Here is a 20,796-nt window from a genome sequence, read left to right on the forward strand (position 1 = left end):
AGACAGGGCACAAGAAGGGGGAGAGGCAGAAGGAGAGAGCGAGAGACAAGCAGACTCCCCTCTGGACCCCAAAGAGACAGACACGGGGCTTGACCCCAGGACTCTGAGATCATGACCTGAGCCAAAGTCAGACACTTAACTGACTGAGCCACCCAGGTACCCCAGATTGGACATTTTCAAAATCAGGTGTTATCACTCATCAAATTTAGGGGGAAAATCCTTTAATAAACTAGGTGTTACCACTCATCCAATTTTGGGGGGGGGGCTTAATAAACTGTCCGTGGAAAGTCCAACCCAAAACCTGAAGGCTCTGCTCCTTGTAGAATCTGCCTGGGAAACGAAGCTTCCTGCTTTCTAGGGCTGTGAGCTCAAAGCCAGGGCCTTGCCTTGTTGGAAACTTAGTGGTGGAAGCAGGCAAGGGAGGGAGAGCTTGAACCACCCAGACACCTACAATGGGCTCTTTTCCTTTTCATCCAAAGCAGGTAATCTTTGCACCAAGAACTATTATGGATGGAATGACTGAAGGAGTCTCAGGTTCACTTGGGGAAGCAGGGAGGGCAGGCATGAGATGACTCAGTTTCCCCTTAGGTCACCAGGCTGGAGAAAGGCAAAATGGCTCAGGGAAGTCATAGACAAGAGTAGGGTTCAGATCAGTGGGTGCTCTACTCCATGGTGCTTATTGGCCTGGGACTGTTAGCTAACTGGGCATGGCACGGAGAGAGGGGAAGTAACAAACATCTCTCTCATCTCTTTAAACCTCAGATTCCAGCTCCTGTCAGGCTCCCAGAGAAGGTCCAGTGGCGTTTGTGAACTGAACTGACCCATGTTCATTCTTGAGAGGGTCTGAGTATTCTACTGATAGCAATCTCTGATGGACTTTTCCTGGATTGCAAGATCCAGGAGGAGTCCAATGGCACTGGATTCTTCACTCTTTTAAGCACTCATTGTCCATAGAAGTCTTCTGGTTAGCCCCAGTCTCTTTGTGTGATGAGACCTGGGAGACTTGCATCTGGACTTGGCGATCTGCTCTGTCAAAGAGCAAACTAGAGAAAAATTGGAAGCATGTGGAGCCAATTCCTCTGTGCTCCATGGAGCGTATCGTCTTTGCTGTGGCCCACGTCATGCCTTGTTGTCGGGGACTGAGTCCTCGTCATCCCCATGTCCCTTCCAGGGGTAAGAACAGTGTATGGCACAAAGGAGATAGTGATACCTATAGCTTGGAGCCAGAGAAATCCACCTCAAGCCTTGGAGTTGGCCACTTACTACATGTGAGGTGTTAACTGAGGTCGGTTGACTTCCGATGACATCAATTTCCTGGTCTGTATATTAAAAAAAAGGACTTTCGAATAAGAAAATGGATATGAAGTACATGGAAGGTAGTAGGTGATCACAGCAGCTGTCACCATCACCATCATCACCAGTAACATTTATTGCACACCTTCCGTATGCCCATCCTTATGCTTGACCTTGACATGGAGGCTAAAGGAGAAGCAGTGATTTCTGCCCCAGGTTAGTATGTAGTGGGAGAGAGATGATGTACACAATGAAAATTTAAGTGCCAATCACAGGGAGTACAGTCATGATATGGACCTCCAAGGAAGGAAAGTTTTCTAGGACCTGCCAGTAAGGCTGCCCAGAGGACATGGATGCTAATGTAGGCCTGGATAGATTGGATTTATAGTACTGGGAGGGAGGATGAGGAGGAGAAGGAAGGATGTTCTTGGTCCAGCCCAGGCCAAAACCCAAAGCTGGCAGCATCCCTTACTTCCTCTTGGCTGTCAGCGCCCAGGTTTAGTGCTAGGTGCAGTTTTGGGGGCTGGCCGCTGGAGGTCGGCAGAGATTGAGGAATAGGGAAGCTACCAGGGAGAGAGAATTTCCTTGGGGACTCTACTCCTTTGATTCAACAACCTACCTAACGCCTCATTTCCCCACCGCTGAAATCCCACCTCCTCCTTCCCACACCTTTAGAGCCCTAATCACCTCTTAGTTCAGAAGCCCCCAGCTTCCTGACTTCCCCACCCCTTCCCAGGACACCAGTCCAAGGAAGAAAATTCCTCCTGAGGTTGGGGGCTGCTGTCGGCTCTATTTTGTGTCCTGGAGAGGGTCTGTGAAAGAAAAACATCCAGGCCAAGGCAATTCATGTTCCCCAGAGAAGCTTGCATCCTGTAAGGTGCTGGGTGGTTCCTTAATTGAAGTCTTACCCCAACCCCAAGTTAGGCAGCCCTCTGGGGAGGTGGAGGTATGGTGGGGGCAGGGTGGGAGAGGCTAGGTGGGGAGACTAATGGCTTAGAAGGGAACTGGGAACTCACTGGGAGGTACACTGAGCCCAGGAGGGAACACTGGGACCCTCCTGACTGAAGGTAGGACGAGAGGTCTCTAAATCAAATGGACTAAGTTGTGAACGGGGAGGGGAGGTTTCAATGTGAGAGGTCCTGCCTGCGTTGGCTAAGGGGCAGCTGGAGGCTGGTGGGCCTCAGTGCCATATATCTGCCAGTGGGTATCTGGCCAGCTGGGTTCAGCCCCTTATCTCTCCTCAGGATGCCCCCAGGGGCTCATGACCTCTCTATCAGTGGGCCTGGGTTTATCAGTCAAGGAAGCCCAGGGGCTGACCCTTTAGCCCTCGAGGCAGGGTAGGATGTAGGAAGTTAGCTCATAGGCTGGTGAGAGGTCAAATCTAGGAGGGCTGGAGAGATGAGGAAGCAGCTACTCTTCCCTGTGCTCCTTGGGTTGTACAGATGTTTGCTCTGCTTCGGGTGTTCCTCCAAGGGAACTCTATTCCCTGCATTTATGGGGCCTGACATGTCCAGTGTGCAGGAGCCAGGAGCCAGGAGCAGGACTGGGCGAAGATGCTATTTCTCCAGCTAGCATCATCCTCCCCCAGGCCTGCTGGCCTTCTGAGATGGGGAGCCAGGCTGGGGTCAGTGACAGGTGGGGAGCACTACTGCTTCCCCTCCCCCAAACTCCTGAGACTTTGACAGTGATGAATGGCCCAGCCCTGATTTGCATACTCTCCACTTCATGGGAGAGTGACAGAACAACAGGAGGCCTGCCCCCACCCCTAGTGTTGTGGGATTAACCCTCCCTTAGACTGCCCCTTGCTGGGCTAGAGAGCACAAGACAGGAGGGACTGCTAGAGGACATAGGAGGGCAGGGATGTCCAAAGACAAGACTTCCGAGGAACCCAAGGTCCCAGCTGCTGTTCAGACCCTTGTGCCCCCTTCTTTGCCACACCTAGCCATTCTCCGTCTCAGATGTCCTGTTCCAGGCTCTTTCCAGGGACGGGGGCAGATCACTTGCCTGTATGGGACCTGAGATTTCTAGAAGTCCAGGGTAGGATGAAGTGGAATAAGGAGGGGATAAAGAAAGAGAGAGGGAAGGGGCAGGCAGGACCATCTCCAGAAGATGGGCTCCTCCTTTCCCCAGTATCCCACCCACAGCCTGAGCAGGGGCCAGGTTGACACCTGGAAGATCAAGGCAATCTCAGTGCAACCATCTGTAAACCAGGTGTGAAGCTGGGGCAGAGACTGGGGGTTAAGAATCTGGTTGAACCTTGGGGACCACCCCCTCCTTCACAAGCCACTGAAAACTGCCATGGCTGCCATGGAACTAGACTTGCAAGGTTTACCTCCCTGGGGCTGGATCTGACCTAGTCGTGGGGTGTGGTGCATGCAGGAGAGGAGAAGGGGGAGAGCAGGAGGGCTCCAGCCCCACCCTGGGTTTGCCCGGAGACTAACCCAGAGATAGAGTGATTTGGGAAACACCAGGTATTTGTGGGGGAGGGAAGACAGCCTGGGTCCCACACAGATGGCAGCAAATCTCAGCCAGCAGAGCCCTGAGGGCAGAGGGAAGAACAGGAGAGAAATGGACAGTGGGAATGAGCCAGCAGGGCTCAAGAGAGGGCCTCACCAGCGGAGGTGAGTGGGGAGGGGATGCAGACCATTTGAGCCTGGAGCCTCAGTTTTTCTCTTCTCTAGAGTAGACCTATCAATGTCTACTCTGGGAACGTCGTGAGAATTAAACTCAGCTAATACAGCACCGAAGGTGAAAGTACCCAGCTACAGTGCCTGGCATACAGTGGGTATTCAAGAAACACAGCTCCCCCTCTCTCTGTAGGGAATGGTTGTGTGTGTCTGTGAGGAGGGTATGCGCAGAGGCTGTGGGTCTCTGTGCGGACAGACAGGAGACCTAGGGCAGGCTGGGGATGACTGGATCTAACAGAGGGTTGTTAGCCTCACTGGGCTCACCCAGCTTACATTGCCCCGCGCCCGGGGTAGGCTTTCGGTGCTCTGACCCTTTGGTATGCAAGGCCCACACCTTGGTACACACTCCTTTCCAGAGCCTTGGGATATCAGTGTAGACTCATGAAAGTCATTGGTTATAACACAAATTGGGTAGCTCAATAGCCTAGGTTAAAATCATGACATTCTACTTCCTGGCTGTGGGGCTTTAGGTAAGTTAATTCACCTCTCTCGTCTCAGAGTGTAGAGCAGGCAAGGACAGGTCGAGGACAAGGGCCAAAGAAATTGAGGGTGTGTGTGTGTGTGTGGTGATGCTGATCTGGGAGGCCCAGGGAGGGGTGTGACTGCTACTGGAACAGTGAGGGCTTGGATAAGAGAGGATCCACATGCTGCATGGATCCCAAGTTCTTCTCAGTTTCCCCTTGGGGGGGGGTAGTTTCTCCCTACCTCAGGGGTCTGAATCCTTACATCTGAGGCCCTTCTAGCGTGGCACAGACAGTGAGGGCCTGGAGTCAGTGATCCTGGCTGCAGTTGAGAGTAGGTCTGGTCCTACTACTGAGGCCCCTAGAGCTGGAGTGGACAGGCTGAGGCAAAAGGTTGTGCTGTGACCAGCGGTGACTAGCATGTAAAGCAGGCCTCAACATAGAGAGTCCTCTCCTCTTTCCTCTGCTGCCATCTCCACCCAGAATTAGGGGTGCCAATGCACAGTCAGGAGTTGCTTAGGGTTCCCAAGTCTGGCACCATAGCCTCATTTCCCCCTTCCCCGACCTGGTTTGGGGCTTGCCTCCCAAGAGACACTGGGGGCGTGTTGGCAGCAGAATGTGAGGCTGGTGTTGGTGTTGGTAGTGGTGATTTTAGGTGGGAACATTGACACGTGGCCAGGAACACAGATGGATAGTCCCAGGCCTAGCAACCTGTGAATGAAGAGTAGAGTCCTGACCCATCCTGATGCTGCTCCCTTCCAAGTATGAGCCAGCTTTTGACCAGGAACGAATAACGTAAGCAAGTAGGCAAGAAGGGGCTGAACATGTGGCAAGTCAGTATGGTACAGGCTTTGGAATTGGTTTAGGCTTTGGAGACAGATACGCCTGGGGGAATGTCTTGCTTCTACCACCGATTAGTTCAGTGACCTCAGTGGAGCTACTTCTCTTCCCTGAGCCTTGTCTTCCCTCTTATGTGAAATGGGGGGTGTGGAACTTATCTCAAGGGACTATGAGAGGAAACCCATCTAACATGAGTCAGCACTCAGTAAGCAGCAGGCTTCTTTCCATACTCAGGTGCCACACACACACTTCAAGGGATCCTAGTCCCCAGGCTGGACTTTTGGTGTGCCCTTGTACCTTGTTCTCATCTCTCCTTGTCCACACCCCAATAAGGGGTCCAGCTGTCAGGTAAGAGACCCGACTTAGCTTCTACTGGTCTCTGTCCCCCCCAGAATGTTTTTGCCCTCCAGGCCCTGGCCCTAAAAGGAGGAGGGGTCTAGCTTCTCCCTTCTCATTCCACCCCCCTCAAATCCAGGTCCACTCTAAAGCCAAAGAGATCATCCTAGGATCCAGTGAGAAACACCTACTTGAGTGCGATAAGGACATGAACCTGTTTAGTAAACGGTAGAACCCTTTGGGAATGTTGCTCACCTGTCTCCATCAAGTAGCAGCAAGGAGACTATATCCCAAAGCCAATCCCAAACCCAGATCTTCCTCCTAGTGCTTTCCCCTCCTCCCCATACTGGACCGCGGTTCTTGCCAAGGCTACCACGCCCGTCCTAAGTCTCAAGTTCAAGTCAAGTGCTAGGTTTCTGTGTGTCAAGCTCCTGGGTGAGAGCTTCCTATTTCTCCCGGGCTCCCGCAGTGCTATGGAAGACCAGTAGGGGGAGATATTAGCACGTGGGTATGCCTGTTGGGGTCGGACCAGGAGAGCGGGCCGGACCGGGAGGGTCTGAGCTATGGGATGGAGCCAAAGTTATAAGCAAGGAAGCGAGGAGGGGCGGGGAAAATGGGCCAGGGCTGGGAGACAAAGACCCAGATGGCGAGGCCGGGAGGGCCTAGAGTCTGGCGTCTTGGGGCCAGGACGCTCGCTTTTGCATTTTCAAAAGGCGTCTTCCTGCCCCTTTCCTCTTTGCCCAGGAGGTGTCTTTCTTTATCGAGGTGCCCCCTCACATCCCCGCTGGCCTATTCCGGGGTCTTGCCTGCCCCTTCAGACAGGACAAGACTCTAAGTTTGGGCTCCCAGGTCCCACAAAGCTCTCCCCTGAGGCTGAGATTCCAAAGGCCTGGTCCCCGGGGGCACCTCCCACCCACCTCCATCTGGTACTTGATCTCTCTTGAGTCTCCATCACCTATCGGATCTGTCCAAGTGCAAGCAGACACTGCATTGTGAGGTAAGAAGGAGGAAGGCCCACCAGAGCCCTATGTGAGATGGGACGGGGAGCAACCACGCTACTTTTGCCACAGAGGTGGGCGCAGAGCAGGACTTCAGAGTTCCTGTATAAAGAGAATGGAAGTACGTTCTCGGGATACTTGCGACAGGGCCTATCTGGTTCAGTGGGCCAGAGTGTTGACTAGGCGCGCGAGAGGAGAGCAGGCCCACAGCCCTTGAGGAACGCCAACTTCCCACCGGCCGAGCGCTCTGGGAACGGGACTAAACCCGACCCACCCCTAACCACATGAGCCGCACTCTCAGATTGGTGCCATCGTGTGCACGGCGTCCTTAAGAGCTCCCAGGAGCCCCGCCCCCTTCCTGTTCTGGGGGCGTGACATGGGACAAGGACCCCGAGACGGAGCTTCCTATTGGCTAAGAGGAGTAGGGTCGGCCTTGCGTTCGCCTGAGCAGGGGAGTAGACAGCTCAGCGGCAGCCGGGGGAGTCTATGCGTGCTGGACAGCAGTGGGAGGCGTGTGAGAATCGCGCTGGCCGCAGATCTTCGGGTGCAATCGCCAGGGAGCTAGGACTCGGCGACGGGGCTGCGGAGCGACCCGGCCGAGGCTTCAGAAGCGCAAATCGATGGGACTATCTCGCTCCGTTGCGTCTTCCCGCTCTTCTGAGTACACTGAACGGGGCCCCCGCTGAAGTAGAAGCTGTCGGTGGGGCGCGCAGCCCAGAGTCCCAGTGTGGCCTGGAGGAACGGAGACCGTGCCAGGGCGACCCGACCGGGAGCCCCCGGACTGAGCTCGCATTGTGGGGAGACTCCCACTTCTTCCAAGGGGCGTCGATCCCGGGACAGTCGAGACGTCGGTGCGGCCACCGAGTCCTCAGTGGGGAGACCCAGTCAGGGGGAGGGCGCGCAGTCCCGAACAGTCTCGGGGAGCCCAGCGGAATCGGGCCGGATCACCCGGGGGCGCAGAGCCCCCGTCGCGCCTCGTGCGGCGGAGAGACCAGAGGAGCGAGCCCTCGGAGGCCGCGGCCCATGCCCGGGCTGGGGACGGCTGCCCAGTGAGTCCTCCTGGCCCGCCGGGCGGAGAAGAGCGACGCCGAAGCCGGCAGGAGGGGAGCACTTCAAGGCCGGTGACTGCGGAGGATGGGCGCCTGAGCGGTTCAGAGCGCAGCGCAGCACGGGAAGGCGAGGCCAGTTTGCTGAGGAGGCGCCAGGGGATCCCAAGTGCAGCCTGCTCCTGGGAATATGGCCCGGCCTGGGCAGCGTTGGCTCGGCAAGTGGCTTGTGGCGATGGTCGTGTTGGCACTGTGCCGGCTCGCCACGCCGCTGGCCAAGAACCTGGAGCCTGTGTCCTGGAGCTCCCTCAACCCCAAGTGAGTAACTTATTGGCTCAGGTCCCTGGGGGTGGGAGGCACTCCTGCAGGGTGAGGCCACGCGCCCCCGAGTGCGTGTGGGGAGGTGTTTCGAGGAGGAGCGGCGCCCCATTTTGTCTCTGGCGTTTTCGAGTGTGTTTTTCTGCGGGCGGGTGGGGCGGGGTGCGACGGGGTGGGGTGGGGGGCACTCGGCTGGGTTGTAACCCCTTGGCTTCCCCGCTCTCTTCTTCGCACGTCCCGAATCAAGTCGGATGGTCGCGCTTGGCGGAGCTGGGAGTTCGGGCGCTCGAGGGCGCACCCGAGACCTGGGTGGGGGAGAGAACGCATTCCCCTATGGGGCCCCTGGGAACGTGGCGGTTTTCTCCGAGAGCCGCTTTAGGGGCGAGCTTGACCTGGGTGGGGGACGAGGCCGTAACACAGGTTTCTCGATTGTTTGGCTGTGAAGGGACCACGGCTCGGGACTCCGCGCTTGGGGCGGGTGGCTGCGCCTGAATCCCCATTCGGTCTTCTCCCATTTCCATTTCTCTTTCTTCTCTCTTTGCTTCCCTAGCTTTTCGCTCTGCTGTCTCTTCTGGCCCCTCTTTTCTCCCTACTGGGGCCGTGGAAGGGCGGGCGCCGCTCCCAGGCTCACAAAGGCGGCTGGTGGAGAGGGGCGGAGTGGGAGAGGGATTTGTTGGGGAGGGGGATTCGATCCAGCGCCCGTCGGGGGTCCAATGGAGCCAGTGGCAGAGCTTCGAGGGCCAGCCCAGGCAGAGTGGCGTCGGAGCTGGCGAGGCGGGGTGTGGGGGGGTGGAGGGGGGATGGAAGGATTCCTGGCCAGGCGGGTGCGGGTGCTGTGCCCCCCCCCCCCGCCCTATGTCCCTCAGATTGGGAAGCTATGCTTAGCTTTTCCCAAGGGGCTGGGGATGTAGCTATGTAGAGGAGATCCTTTCTTTTCTTCCTCTTCCTTCCCCTTCACAATCCCCCCACCCCCAAACAACACACACCTTTTAGGGCGGTGGCTCAGTGGTTTCTGGGCTGCTAGTGAAGTCGCCGGGGCTGTGTAGTGACCTCTGGACCTTTTACTCTTTTGGCATTCAGGACTGGGGTTGGAATCCAGGGTCAAGATTGCTCTTCCTGTTTTGTGGAGGTCTTGGTGATGTGCGGATACCCCTACTTAGTGGGAAACTGGGGGGCTTTGGCCTGCCGTCTGTGCTCTCTGATTTTTGTATCTGTAATCTCTTTCCACTCTCCTGGGCTCCCCGGCTAACTTCCTGGGCTTCTGCCTGCCTTGGCCTCTTACATTCCAGGGACAGTTCATCTCTCAGCCCTGGCGTGGGAGAAGGCAGCTTCTCTAGTTCTATTCTCCTTGGGTTAAGGTAGGGTCCTATTTACCGGTTTATGGGATGGCTAAAACAAGGTCAGTGTAGAGGGTTCCGGAAAGGAGGCAAGGTACAAGGAAAGGGATTGACAAGAATTTCTCCCCCACTCAGGAGCCAAACTGGGTGCAGCGCTCTCCTAACAGCAGGGAGTCAAGATAGTCTGGGGGCCCTGAGCTGTTTAACTCAAGGGAAAGGGTTGTGAAGAGCCCAGTTTCCCCCCACCCCCACCCCCTGCTTACAGGAGAGGTGGAGGCTGGAAATGCTCTCTCTCCAGTCAGGATAGCTGAAATCCGCCTGGGGTAGCCCATTATAGGGGCTCATGGGAGTGACCTAATTGCTCTCTCCGGTCTCTAACCAGAGATAGCAGGCAGCTCCGCAGCTGGAAAGGAGCCCTCCTGCAGAGTTGGGGCGGGGGAGGGGGGGTGCTGGGAGAAACAAGATCTCTCTGAGCTTCTCCCTTTTTCTGTTTTGAGCCTTTAGTGCTGTGGACCAGTTTCCAGGTTTTTGAGTTCTACCCACCCCCCACCATCCACTTCAGGCTGAGGGCAGGCATCTGGGTGCAGAGTGAGGACTCAGTAGGACTACGTACGACCCGCACAAATTCGATCCTGTAATTGAGCAGATCCCAAGAATGGTGGGGGATTGATGTTGGTGCCCCTGCATGCCCCCCAGTTCCATCCACGCCCAGGGGTCTGTGTGTGTTGGTGCATGGGGGGCTGGGCAGGAGGACAGGAGGGAGGCACTGCGCTCAGCTCCACAAGAGCTCCAGGGGCTGCTTCTGCCACCGCGCCCAACCCTCAGGCTGCCACAGCCTTTCAAATAAACAGTCTCTCTCTGCCTGTCTCTCGCTCTTTGCCTCCTGCGTGAGTTCTCCCTCTCAGGTCTGTGTTGGTTCGCCCTCTCACACCCTCTGTGAGCCTCACTCACCTTCCCTCTCCAGTGAGGCTCGCCCTGCTCTCCCTCTTTCTCACACTCCCTCTCACTCTTAGTCACTCTCTGCCTCTTTTTCTCAAGTCCTTTTGTTTCTCACACATGCCCGTGCTCTCCCTCACAGGCTCATTTTCTCTCTTCCCTCCCCTCTTCCTCCCTGCTTTTGGTCTTTTTCCTCAGCCTTGTCAGGAGCTGGCACCCCCCTCCCCAACTCAAATCTCCCAGTGCCTATAAACCTTGCTTAATTGCTTCCTTCTTGGGGAAAAGAAATCAAAACAAAGAAGTGGTGGGGCTGGGGGTATGTTTCTAGGTTCCAGGGTGCATGCAGCCCCAGCCCTGACTGAGAGAGGGGAGCAGGAAACGCTGACTTAAGACTTCCAGGCTCTTTCCCAGAATTGGTGCTGGGGTCTTTCAGTGTGCAAGTCCCTGGGTGGTGAGGGCTTCTGCCTCTCTCCTTTGCCTCTCTTGTCAGATTTGCCTGATGAGCATGGGGGGTGGGCAGTAGGTTTTGTCCCACTACATGTTGGGAGAAACCAGAGGGTATGCATGTGCTTGGGTGGGTTGGGGGCTGTGATAGAAGGTCCCAGAGTGGCCTCCTCCCCCTAGCCTCTTCCCCAGAGAGCTTGGGGCAGCCGGCAGGCCTCACACTTGAGTCCTCAGCCAAGTCCAGCTGCTGCAGTTCAGTCTCTCTGTCCCATTCTGACCCCTTCCTGCCCCCCACTCAGGTTCCCCCACCTCCAGAGAGTGGGAATGTGCCTGAGATCACATTACACCTTCCCTATAAGGAGGTGGGGGTGGGGGGGGGTTCGGCTTGGTGTCCAGGACCCTTGACTCCAGCCAGCATGGGTGGGGGCAGCTGCAGACCCCAACCCAGGCTTGCCTGCTAGGAGCCAAAATGTTGGTCCCAGCCCCCTCACAGCTGTTCCAGCTCACAGTCCTGGGGAGGCCAGCTCAGGGGGCCCCTTTCCGGGGCGGCTAGAGACCTGACCTCTTCTACTCTGTGGCTGATTGGCCACAGGTGGGGGCTTGAGAGTGATGGGAACCCAGCAGCTCCTAAAGTTTCCTGTTCCCCTCCCTCCCCACCCCCACCCCAGGCAGTCTGGCCAAAGCAAGAAGGGCCTGTGAGGCTGGGGTGGGGGCTAAATGGAGGGTTCCCTGTTTCCCCTCAGGTTCTCCGCTGCCTCATCAGCTCAGGTGGATGGGGATGGACAGGCCCTGGACACTACTGTTTTCTGGGGTTGGGACTGTGGAAGGGGTGGGCCAGCCAGGAGGCTGCTTATTGCCATGACAACACCAGGTTTGGGGGAGGGTCCACTCTGTGATTATTAGGCAAGTTGAGGTGGGGGGCGGTGCTCACCAGCCACATCCTGGACTCCTGGCCCTGGAATAGCAGCCCCTCCTGTGTGTGTTTTCATAGTGGGCATTTTGGGGCAGGGGTGCCAGCAGCCAGGAATGGAAGCTCCTTTAGCTTCTTCTAAATGGTACTGTGTTTGGCAGGCCAACTTAACAGTCAGGCAGCACCTTGCTACTTACTTACAAAGCATCCTCCTATGTGAGTTCGTTGGTGGTTCCCATCAGCCCTGGGGAGTAGGAATTGCCCCCCCTGCTGCCCACCGCCGCCCGTTTCCAGATGAGAAGGCCTGTGCCTGGAAGAAGGAAGTGACTTGTCTAGACTCAGCTCACAGGGGGCAGAGCTTGCCGTATGTCATTCTTTCCATGCCATCCTGCTCCCTCGGGATCTAGGAGAGAGGAATTCAAGGTGGGGTTTGGAAAGAGGAGCCGGCTCCCTGCCCCTGGGTTCCCCTCTTACCTCACAGGTGTGCGTGCATCTGTCTTTGTGACTCAGGCCCTGCCTGCATGGGATGAGCAGTGCCCTGGCTTCCTCCTTCGATTTGGTTAGGCCTGCCTCTGAGAGCAGCCTGCTCCAGTCACCCGAACTAGGGGCAGTCAGCTCTTGCCTGGCACTCTCCCTCCTGAGCTCAGAGTGGTACCTTGGGTTCCTCTCTGGGCCAGGAGCCTCACTTCCTCTTAGGGATCACACAGAAAGCAGACAACAAGGAAAGGGGTGTGAGCCCGGCTCCATTGGACCCAAGTATGAGCCTGGTAGGGCCGAGGGAGGGCAGAGTTCAGTGTAGGTGGGGAGGGTGACTTCCTCTGGGACTCTCCTGGCTTCCCTGCCTCCGACAGTGCTGTGTGTGTGTGCCAGGACCCAGCTGCTGTTCCTGCCCACCCACGCCTGGGCGGGCACTGCTGGGACACGCCAGGCCTGCTCCTGCTGCCTCGGGGGCTGGGTGGAGCTGGGGGAATGAAAGAGGAGCCTTTAATTTGGGGGCTCCCCACCCTTGCTGGGATGGGAGCAGACTTGAGCTTTGGCTTGGGGTCTGTCCTCCACTCATCCTATCACTCTGTGGGTACAGGCACGGTGCTGCCGGGGTCCCTGCATCGTGGCTGGAGTCTACTACCAAACTTGGACTGGTGCAGCCTGGGACTGGGCTCTCCCTTCGGCCACTCTTTGACCACAGGTTTCTAGAGCCTGAGGGAAGGAAAGCATGAGCCTGGTGGAACATGGGCACCTTTCTGGGCATGACCCCCACAGCTGCAAGCTGCCCCACTACAGATTGTATGTGTTTGGGCAGAGAGGGGCTCAGCGGGACGAAGGAAGCAAGAGGGCAGTTAGCCTCTGACTAGGCTACTGCCCCAGACCCTTCAGTCTTCTCACCTCCCAGGATTTGTAACTAGCAGTCATGGTGGCACTTCTTGGCTCAGCAGAAAGGCTGAGGGAGAGACTTGGGCTAGGATGGAAGGGAAGAGGTAGGCCATCAGAAGGAGCTGGAATGCTCCAGCAGCCTCCCCCAAGTCCTTTTTCTCCCTGGGGTGGCTCACTGGGGTCCTGGGGCTATCAGAAGCTGAGGAGGGAAGGCCCCAGGGGTTACCATGGCGACCTGCTTCAGGCTTCCTGCTGGACCTTGTCAATCCCCTTATTTTCCAGAAAAGGGCTTTGTCTGGGGGTGGCCCCAGGCAAGAAAGCTTGGCCTGATAATAGTTTTTGAAAAGTAGGGGATAAAGAGTTTAACTTGGGGACAATCTCTTTGTCCTCCTCTCTTGCCCCTACTCCTAACCTGACATGTATGAGGGGACACCTGCAGGGTCCCCCCCCCAACCTGGATAGTATGACCAGTGTTGTACCTGGCTTCAGGCTTCGCTCTCGCTTGCTACACACCTGCCCCTTATGTCCCCTTGCCACTTTCCTGGGCTTCTCATAGGCCAAGAAGCAGTTCTCCTGATGTTTGAGAAGATGCTGCAGAGGCACCATTATAGGGGATCAGGGTCAGGGAAGGCAGATCTCATCAGGCTCCTCTCCCTTCTGCACTTTAGGGGAAGGTGAGTTTCCCTCTGCCAGCTGCTATGCAAATTAACTGATGAATATTCATGAAGTCTTTTGCTGAGGTTGAAGAGAGTCTGAGCGGTGTTAGGGGCCATAGTTCTTTTTTCTACCCCCTCCTCCATCCACTGTATAGACATCTGTTTCCTCGATGGCTCTGGATTCAAGGTAGAGCCCCCAGTAGCTGGAAGCCCTGTGTTTCATATCCAGAGCTCCAGACCCTGAGCGGCCCTAGATGTGCTTAGAACAGCTAAGCCCCTGGTGAAGAAGCCAGGGCCAAGTGGCATGAGAGGTGAGATGACCTGTACCCCTTCACATGCCCTCTGTGCACCTGCCATCACCTCCATGGAAGGTCTCGTTGAAGTGCAGCTCTGTGAGGATTCAGCCAAGGCTTTAGGTCTTCTTAGAGCCCTAGGGCTTAACATCCCGGGCGAGGGTAGCCTCCTCCAGTCAGCTTGGAATACCTCTCTTCCATACGAATGTTCAACTGATCACGCCATCCCTCATATGAGGGACCTGGACTCAGTAGGTCTTGGAGGTTCCACTGGTTCTAAGAAGTTAGAAGTCATCAAATCCAGCTATCTGGGTGGACCCAGTGTGAGGCTGGGGAAATGAAAATGGCCTTGGGAATTATGGGGTGAGGCTGTTCCCTCTTTAGTGTTTATAGGGGCCTTCCTCCCATGCCTGCCTCCTTTCTGGCCCTCTAGAGTGCAGTAAAGCTAGGTACTAAGGGAAAGACCTTCTTGTTGTGGTTTTTACCCTCCTGTAGAGGAAGATGGCAGGTCTCAGCTTGTCGAAGCCTTGTTTAACACAGGGAGGGCTGCCTTTCTTCATCTGCTTGGTCTAGACTCACCTCCTTGGGTATCATTTGCCTCCCTTGAGTGAGGGCCCTGAGCTCCCGGCAGGCCCTTGTACCTTGTGGTCCCCAGTAAGCAACAGGCCCCCAGGAAGTGGAGCCATGCTCTCCTGCTGTCAGCTCTGTTCCCTTGAAGTGCTACTTTCAACCCTCCATTGTCCTTGCTAGAAGGTCTGTCTCCAGTGGGATACTTGTTGTGACACTTGAGGCCTTTCAGACTGGCCCCAGCTGAGCTTTTCCACCCTCTCTTCTGCTTCTCTCTACCAATTGTGGGGCCAGTCACTGGCCTGGGGTTTGTGTTCTAGCCACTCCTGTCCATTCTTGCTCTGTGTTAACTTCTTATTTTCTTCCTCCTCCTCCCCACTCCCGCCCCCGCCAGGACCCACTTGCATTCTGCTCCTTCTGAGGAACCATCTCCTGTCAGATGAATTGTCTCCTTCCTCTCGCTGCCTCCAGCCCTTGCTGTTTGAGCCACCATCCTCCCACATAACCTACAGATAGCCTGGTACTGTCTGTTGCTAAAGCATGGATCCTTTTTATTTTTCTGACCCACAGCAGACAGAAAAATCTTCAAGGATGGGGTTGTAGCTTCTCTTCCTAGCCAGCCCCCGCCCCCCCTCAAAAAACTCCAAGACTGGTGTCATAGGCATTTGCTGTTAGTATCTTGCCTTGTGGCAGACTAGACTGTTTCTAAGCAGGAGTGAAATATGTTGAGTACCTACTGTGTGCTAGGCACTCTGCATGCACCACTGTACCCACTCCACAATCCTGGGGCAGGGGTGATGGGTAGGGCTCTTACCACTGCCAGTTTATAAGTGAAGAAGCTGAAACTCTGTGAGATCATACAGCTCATCCAAGGTCGCAGAGCTAGGAAGGGCCATGTCTGTCTGGTTCCAAAGTCTGTCTGCTTTCTCCTTCCTCCATGTTATTGCCTTGCTTCCAGCTTCAGCCTGCCCAGACTCAGAAATGGCCAAGATAGCACCATGGTTTGACTGTGGGCTTATGTAAGGACAGAGTGATAGGGGTAGATGGGCTTGGGCAGTTGCCCTCCCTCTGCTACTCCCTGGTCCCAGCCTTCAAAATTAGAAGATGAACCTGGCTCAGAAGGCATTTGTCCTGCTTCCTCAGGGTCTATAACAGGGGCAGATGTGGAGGTGGGGGTATTAGAGCACAGATGTGTGAGGTTCCTGGGACCTTCTCTTATATGATCTGTTGTCGGTGTTTGGGCCATTTCTCCCCTCCGTCTGTTCTTTTTTAGGATTGAGACTAGTCAAGTTTGGGGACTCAGGTCCTCACACTATGGGGGTTGGATGTGCCCCCCCTCTAAGACACTGGGCTGTGGGGAGTGGGGAATGCTGTGTAGAGTCGCACCTCGCCAGAGACTACCCATTACTCCTTGGTTCCAAGCAATGCCTATTCCTCCCTCACTATCAGGCCCAAGATTAGCAAGGATGGGAGAGAAGACTTGGGTCTCAGACAGGTTGAGCTCCCCCAGTTGTAGTCTGGGAGCCACAGGGGTGGTGGCTAAGACATGTATGGGCTCGTTGTATGTTTGTGTGTGTGCATCTGCACACACACACACACACGTGTGCTGGGGAGATGGTAGCAGTGGCTCTGAAGGAATGTAAGTGTGACGGAGGTGGGAGGAGAACAGGGCCACCACCTCCAGGCAGCCCAAGTCTGACGCCATTGGCCATGTCAGCCCCCTGTGGAAATGCCACATTAGGATAAAAGGCTCCCCCAGGTAGGCATGGCCTACCCACCCTGCCGAGCCGTCAAAGCCTGGCAGCCTTGCCCATGGGCCACCCCTTCCACACCCTGCTGGCAGTGTGATCATCTCTCCTCACCCCAGCCTGAGGATGGTAGAAGGACGAGATACCTCTCCTTCCCATCTCCACCTAGCAGGCTCAGCCTGGCCCTCATGGTGTGCGCCCCCAATTCAGGGGAGGGCCCAGGACCCCCGACCCTGAGGCTGACTGTCTTCCCTTCTGGGCAGGTTCCTGAGTGGGAAGGGCCTGGTGATCTACCCAAAGATTGGAGACAAGCTGGACATCATCTGCCCCCGAGCGGAAGCAGGGCGGCCCTACGAGTACTATAAGCTGTACCTGGTGCGGCCCGAGCAGGCGGCTGCTTGCAGCACCGTGCTTGACCCCAATGTGCTGGTCACCTGCAATCGGCCAGAGCAGGAGATCCGCTTCACCATTAAGTTCCAGGAGTTCAGCCCCAACTACATGGGCCTGGAGTTCAAGAAGCACCATGATTACTACATTACCTGTAAGTCCCTTCCCATCATAGGATTCTCTCTTATGTGGTAGCAGCAGAAGTTTCTAAGTAGTACAGTGTGCCAATACATGGCCTGTCCTGGTCTGGACCCCTCTGAAGACCGGTGTGCTCTCCTTCCAACCCGGCCTGGGATTTCTGGCCCTAACATTCACCAAGGGGGTGGCTGCCAGTCCCCTTGGCTCTAGAAGTTGGGTGGGAGAAGACTCCCAATTTGTGGTGCCCACCTGAAGTTCTCATTTTCTTGGCCTGCCTAAGGTCTAATCTCGGGAATGGCAGAGTTGGCAGAACTCTTTGAGATCAGCTGGCTGTTAGGCTTTTCTCTTCATGAGAAATTGGCCCCAAGAGGTAAAGGAGCTTCTTGCCCCATGTCACTTGGGGAGTTAGGGACAGTATTGGGACTCCAGCCCGGTTCACCTGACTAGGTTCCTTCCAGTCTGTGCAGGGGCCTCCCCCATGATTCTGGTTCTGATTGTTTTGCCTCTGAGCAACATGGCCCAAAGGGAAGATGCCTTAGTGTCCACTGAGAAAGAAGGGCTAAGGCCTGGTCATGATCAAGGAGTAGCATCCTTGGGGGAAGTGCTAGTCTCTGATGGGGGCTGGGGCTGGGGCTGAAGCTGGCTACTCTGTTCCCAGCGCAAGGGAGACAGGCGTTAAGGTTTGCAGGTAGTTGGGAGCTGCTTGCCACCCCCCCAACTCCCAGTTCTGTTCTTATGGGATAAGACAGCACTAGGATTTCTAGGTAGTGTGGGCAGACCTTTCTCTCCTGCTGACTTCTCTGCCTTCTTGCTACAGCTACATCCAATGGGAGCCTGGAGGGACTGGAAAACCGGGAGGGAGGCGTGTGCCGCACACGCACCATGAAGATCGTCATGAAGGTTGGGCAAGGTGAGTGCCCGGTGTGAGGGCTCCCCAGTTGAGCCTTTGCAACAGATGTCCCTGGCTGGGTATGGGTGCTTTCGGGAGTAGGGAAGGGGCAATAGGCTCAGAGTATCTGAGGTCTGACTTATAGGTCACTGTTGACTTGTGCTAGATGATTGAGGTCCCTGGTTCACCCATCCTCTCCCCACCCCCAGACCCTAATGCTGTGACGCCTGAGCAGCTGACCACCAGCCGGCCTAGCAAGGAGGCAGACAACACTATCAAGATGGCCACACAGGCCCCCAGCGGCCGGGGTTCCCTGGGTGACTCTGACGGCAAGCATGGTGAGTGTTGTGGGTGTCTCCCAGAACGGCAGAAGCCATTGCTTGGCCACCCTTTCAGTCCCTGTCTCTGAAGCTAGGCAGGACGGGGCCAAGCCAGGAATGGGCAGTGTGTCCCTGGGACCCGTGGCCAACCACGTCTCCCCTCCCTCTTCCTTCCTCAGAAACTGTGAACCAGGAAGAGAAAAGTGGCCCTGGGGCAAGCGGAGGTGGCAGTGGGGACCCCAACAGCTTCTTCAACTCCAAGGTGGCGTTGTTCGCAGCCGTTGGTGCTGGCTGTGTCATCTTCCTGCTCATCATCATCTTCCTGACAGTTCTGTTACTCAAGTTGCGCAAAAGGCACCGGAAGCATACCCAGCAGCGGGCGCCTGCCCTCTCCCTCAGTACCCTGGCCAGTCCCAAGGGGGGCAGTGGCACGGCGGGCACCGAGCCCAGCGACATCATCATCCCCTTACGGACTACAGAGAACAACTACTGCCCCCACTACGAGAAGGTGAGTGGGGACTACGGGCACCCTGTCTACATCGTCCAGGAGATGCCACCCCAGAGCCCAGCGAACATCTACTACAAGGTCTGAGGGCCCAGCGCAGCCTCGGGTCCCCGAGAGACAGTTGGCCAGGACTGCACCTCTCCTTTCTCCCCGACGCTCCCTCCCCTGACCAGCTGTGCCCACCTTTATATTTAGTTTTGTAGTTTCTTGGCTTTTATAATCCCCATTTTGCCCTGCCCCCGGGCTTCGGATGGGGGTGCTTGTGCCCCCAGACCCCACGCTCTTGTGCCTTCCCCCTCTGGCCAGGCCTCTGGGCTCTGCAGGGGCGCCCCTTCTTGGAGGACAGGGTTGGACGCTGATGGACAGCAGGCAGGAAGATGCCCCCCGGCTCTGCCCCCCTTCCCCCTTCCCCCCTTTCCCAGGACTGTTTGTCCGCTATGATCACTGTTTTTAATGTTTTTGTGTTCATTTTTTAGCTGTCAACTCATTTTCATCTGTTTTTTAAAGAAAAATGGAAAAATGTAAAAGCCAGCCCCTCCTTGGGCTTTCTGAGCCTGGCCCAGCCCAGTTTAAGGGAACAGGGGCAGGATGTGGCTAGCCAGGAAGCATAGGATGGTATCTCTTTTATAAACTCCTTGGTGTTTGGGGGAGGGATGGCTCGGCCAGAGCTATTCTTGCCCAGGAGGGAAGATGAGAGTGCCATTGGGCAAAGCATCTCACCCTGCCCTCCTGACCCTCCTTCTACAAAGCTGATCTTGGCAATGGGGTAGTGGCTGCCACCCTTCCACCAAAAAAAAAAAAAAAAAAAAAAAATCTTCCTTGTGGGATTCTTGGGCATCTCCTGCCTCCCTCACTCTCACGGTAATTAACGTCTTAATTGGCTGTTGCCTGGGGAACAGGAGAGCTGCTGCAGGCAAATGACTTCATGGGGGTGGAGGGAGGTGAGGTGCCCAGGTGGCTATTTGCCCTGCAGAGCTGGGAGTTCCCCCTCCCCCTCCCTGCCCTGTGCTCTTCTCACCTTTGGCATCCTTTGGCCCAGTGGGAAACAGAGGCCCAGGGCAGAGACCTAAGCGGGTATAAAGCCAGGTGGCCTGCTCCTGTCTGGGCTCTAGCACAGGCAGGTGCCCCCCTCAACCCAGCTTCTGCTGGCCCCTCCAATCTTGGGCCAGGGCCTGGAAAGAGGAAGAGGCTGCCCAGGGCTGGGCCAGCACGCCGTGCACTTTGACCCCGGCTCCTTGCCAGCACGGCTGCTAACAGACTGCCACTGGAGTGCGCTTTGTAGTTGCTCCCCAAGTGGCCATGGAAGGAGCTGGGCCTATCACCACCCACCTCTACACTGCCTCCTGGCCAGCTGCCCACCCCAGTGCCAGGTGGGAGAGGGATCGAAACAGCCAGCCCCTTCCAGGTGGCAGTCGGAAGGGTTTTTTGTTTTTGTTTCTGTTGCCATTTGTGTAAATACTAGTCTTTTTGGAAGAAATAATGTAAAGATGTTTTGTATAAACTCTGAATTATTTTCTTGTTGCTTTTTTCTTAGAAAAAAAAATGAGAACTAAAAAAAAAAAAATTAACCACATGGAGAAATGGGTGTAAAATGGTGTCATGATATTGGGGAATGAGGTGTGAGTATGTGAGTGTTTGTGTGTGTGTGTGTGTGTGTGTGAGAGAGAGAGAGAGAGATTGAGAGAGGGAGAGAGAAAGATTTCCTGTGCCCAAATCACTGACGATCTGGGCAGGTATGGGAAAAGGGTGGCTTTCCTAGTAGAGCAAGCTGTTTCAGGTGACCTATGCCTGTCCTTTTTCCCCCCACCCCCACCCCAAGTTCCTCTGCCCTCTTGTTCTGCTGGAGCCTACAGCCCTTTCTCCCTGTCTGTCCTGTTACCTCCGTGGCACAGGCCATGAGCATCCGCCCAGCCTGTCATTAGGCTCTGCTAGAGAGAGTTGATGGGGAGGGGGTATTCCCATGGGGACCTGGGTGTATCCACAGGCACTGCCACCACCTGGCTGGAGCTACATCTGGGCCCTGCTGGCAGGCCCGGCCCTGCCCTGCCTCAAGATACCTAAAGGTAGATAGAAATAACTTTCTAAGAGTTGGGCCTCAGCTGTGGCCCACTGGGGACTGGGGTTGCTTCAGGCCACCCAGTTCACTTCTTAGCCAGAAGAATCTTCCTCTCTTGTCTTCAGAGGTGGGCTACCCCAGAGTCCTCACTGTGGCATACTCAGGGGCTTCTGGCTGGCAGGCAAAGCCCTAGAGCTAAGCAGACATGAGCAGCCATGAACACCCAGTCTCCCACAGGCTGATGGTGCAGGAGGGTCTGG

The 20,796-nt window shown here is 55.9% G+C and overlaps 1 protein-coding gene across 1 annotated transcript; it reads left to right on the forward strand.

Moving 5' to 3' along the window:
• Positions 1 to 7,834: 7,834 nt before the first annotated feature.
• Positions 7,835 to 20,061, forward strand: EFNB1 (ephrin B1). The gene is made up of 5 exons (XM_045996201.1): positions 7,835 to 7,979; positions 16,505 to 16,782; positions 17,584 to 17,676; positions 17,865 to 17,993; positions 18,155 to 20,061. The coding sequence occupies exons 1-5, from the start codon at positions 7,852 to 7,854 to the stop codon at positions 18,565 to 18,567; spliced, it is 1,041 nt and encodes a 346-aa protein (XP_045852157.1). The 5' UTR covers positions 7,835 to 7,851; the 3' UTR covers positions 18,568 to 20,061.
• Positions 20,062 to 20,796: the final 735 nt, after the last annotated feature.

This window comes from Meles meles, chromosome X, assembly GCF_922984935.1.
Source record: "Meles meles chromosome X, mMelMel3.1 paternal haplotype, whole genome shotgun sequence".
Taxonomy (NCBI): Eukaryota; Metazoa; Chordata; class Mammalia; order Carnivora; family Mustelidae; genus Meles; species Meles meles.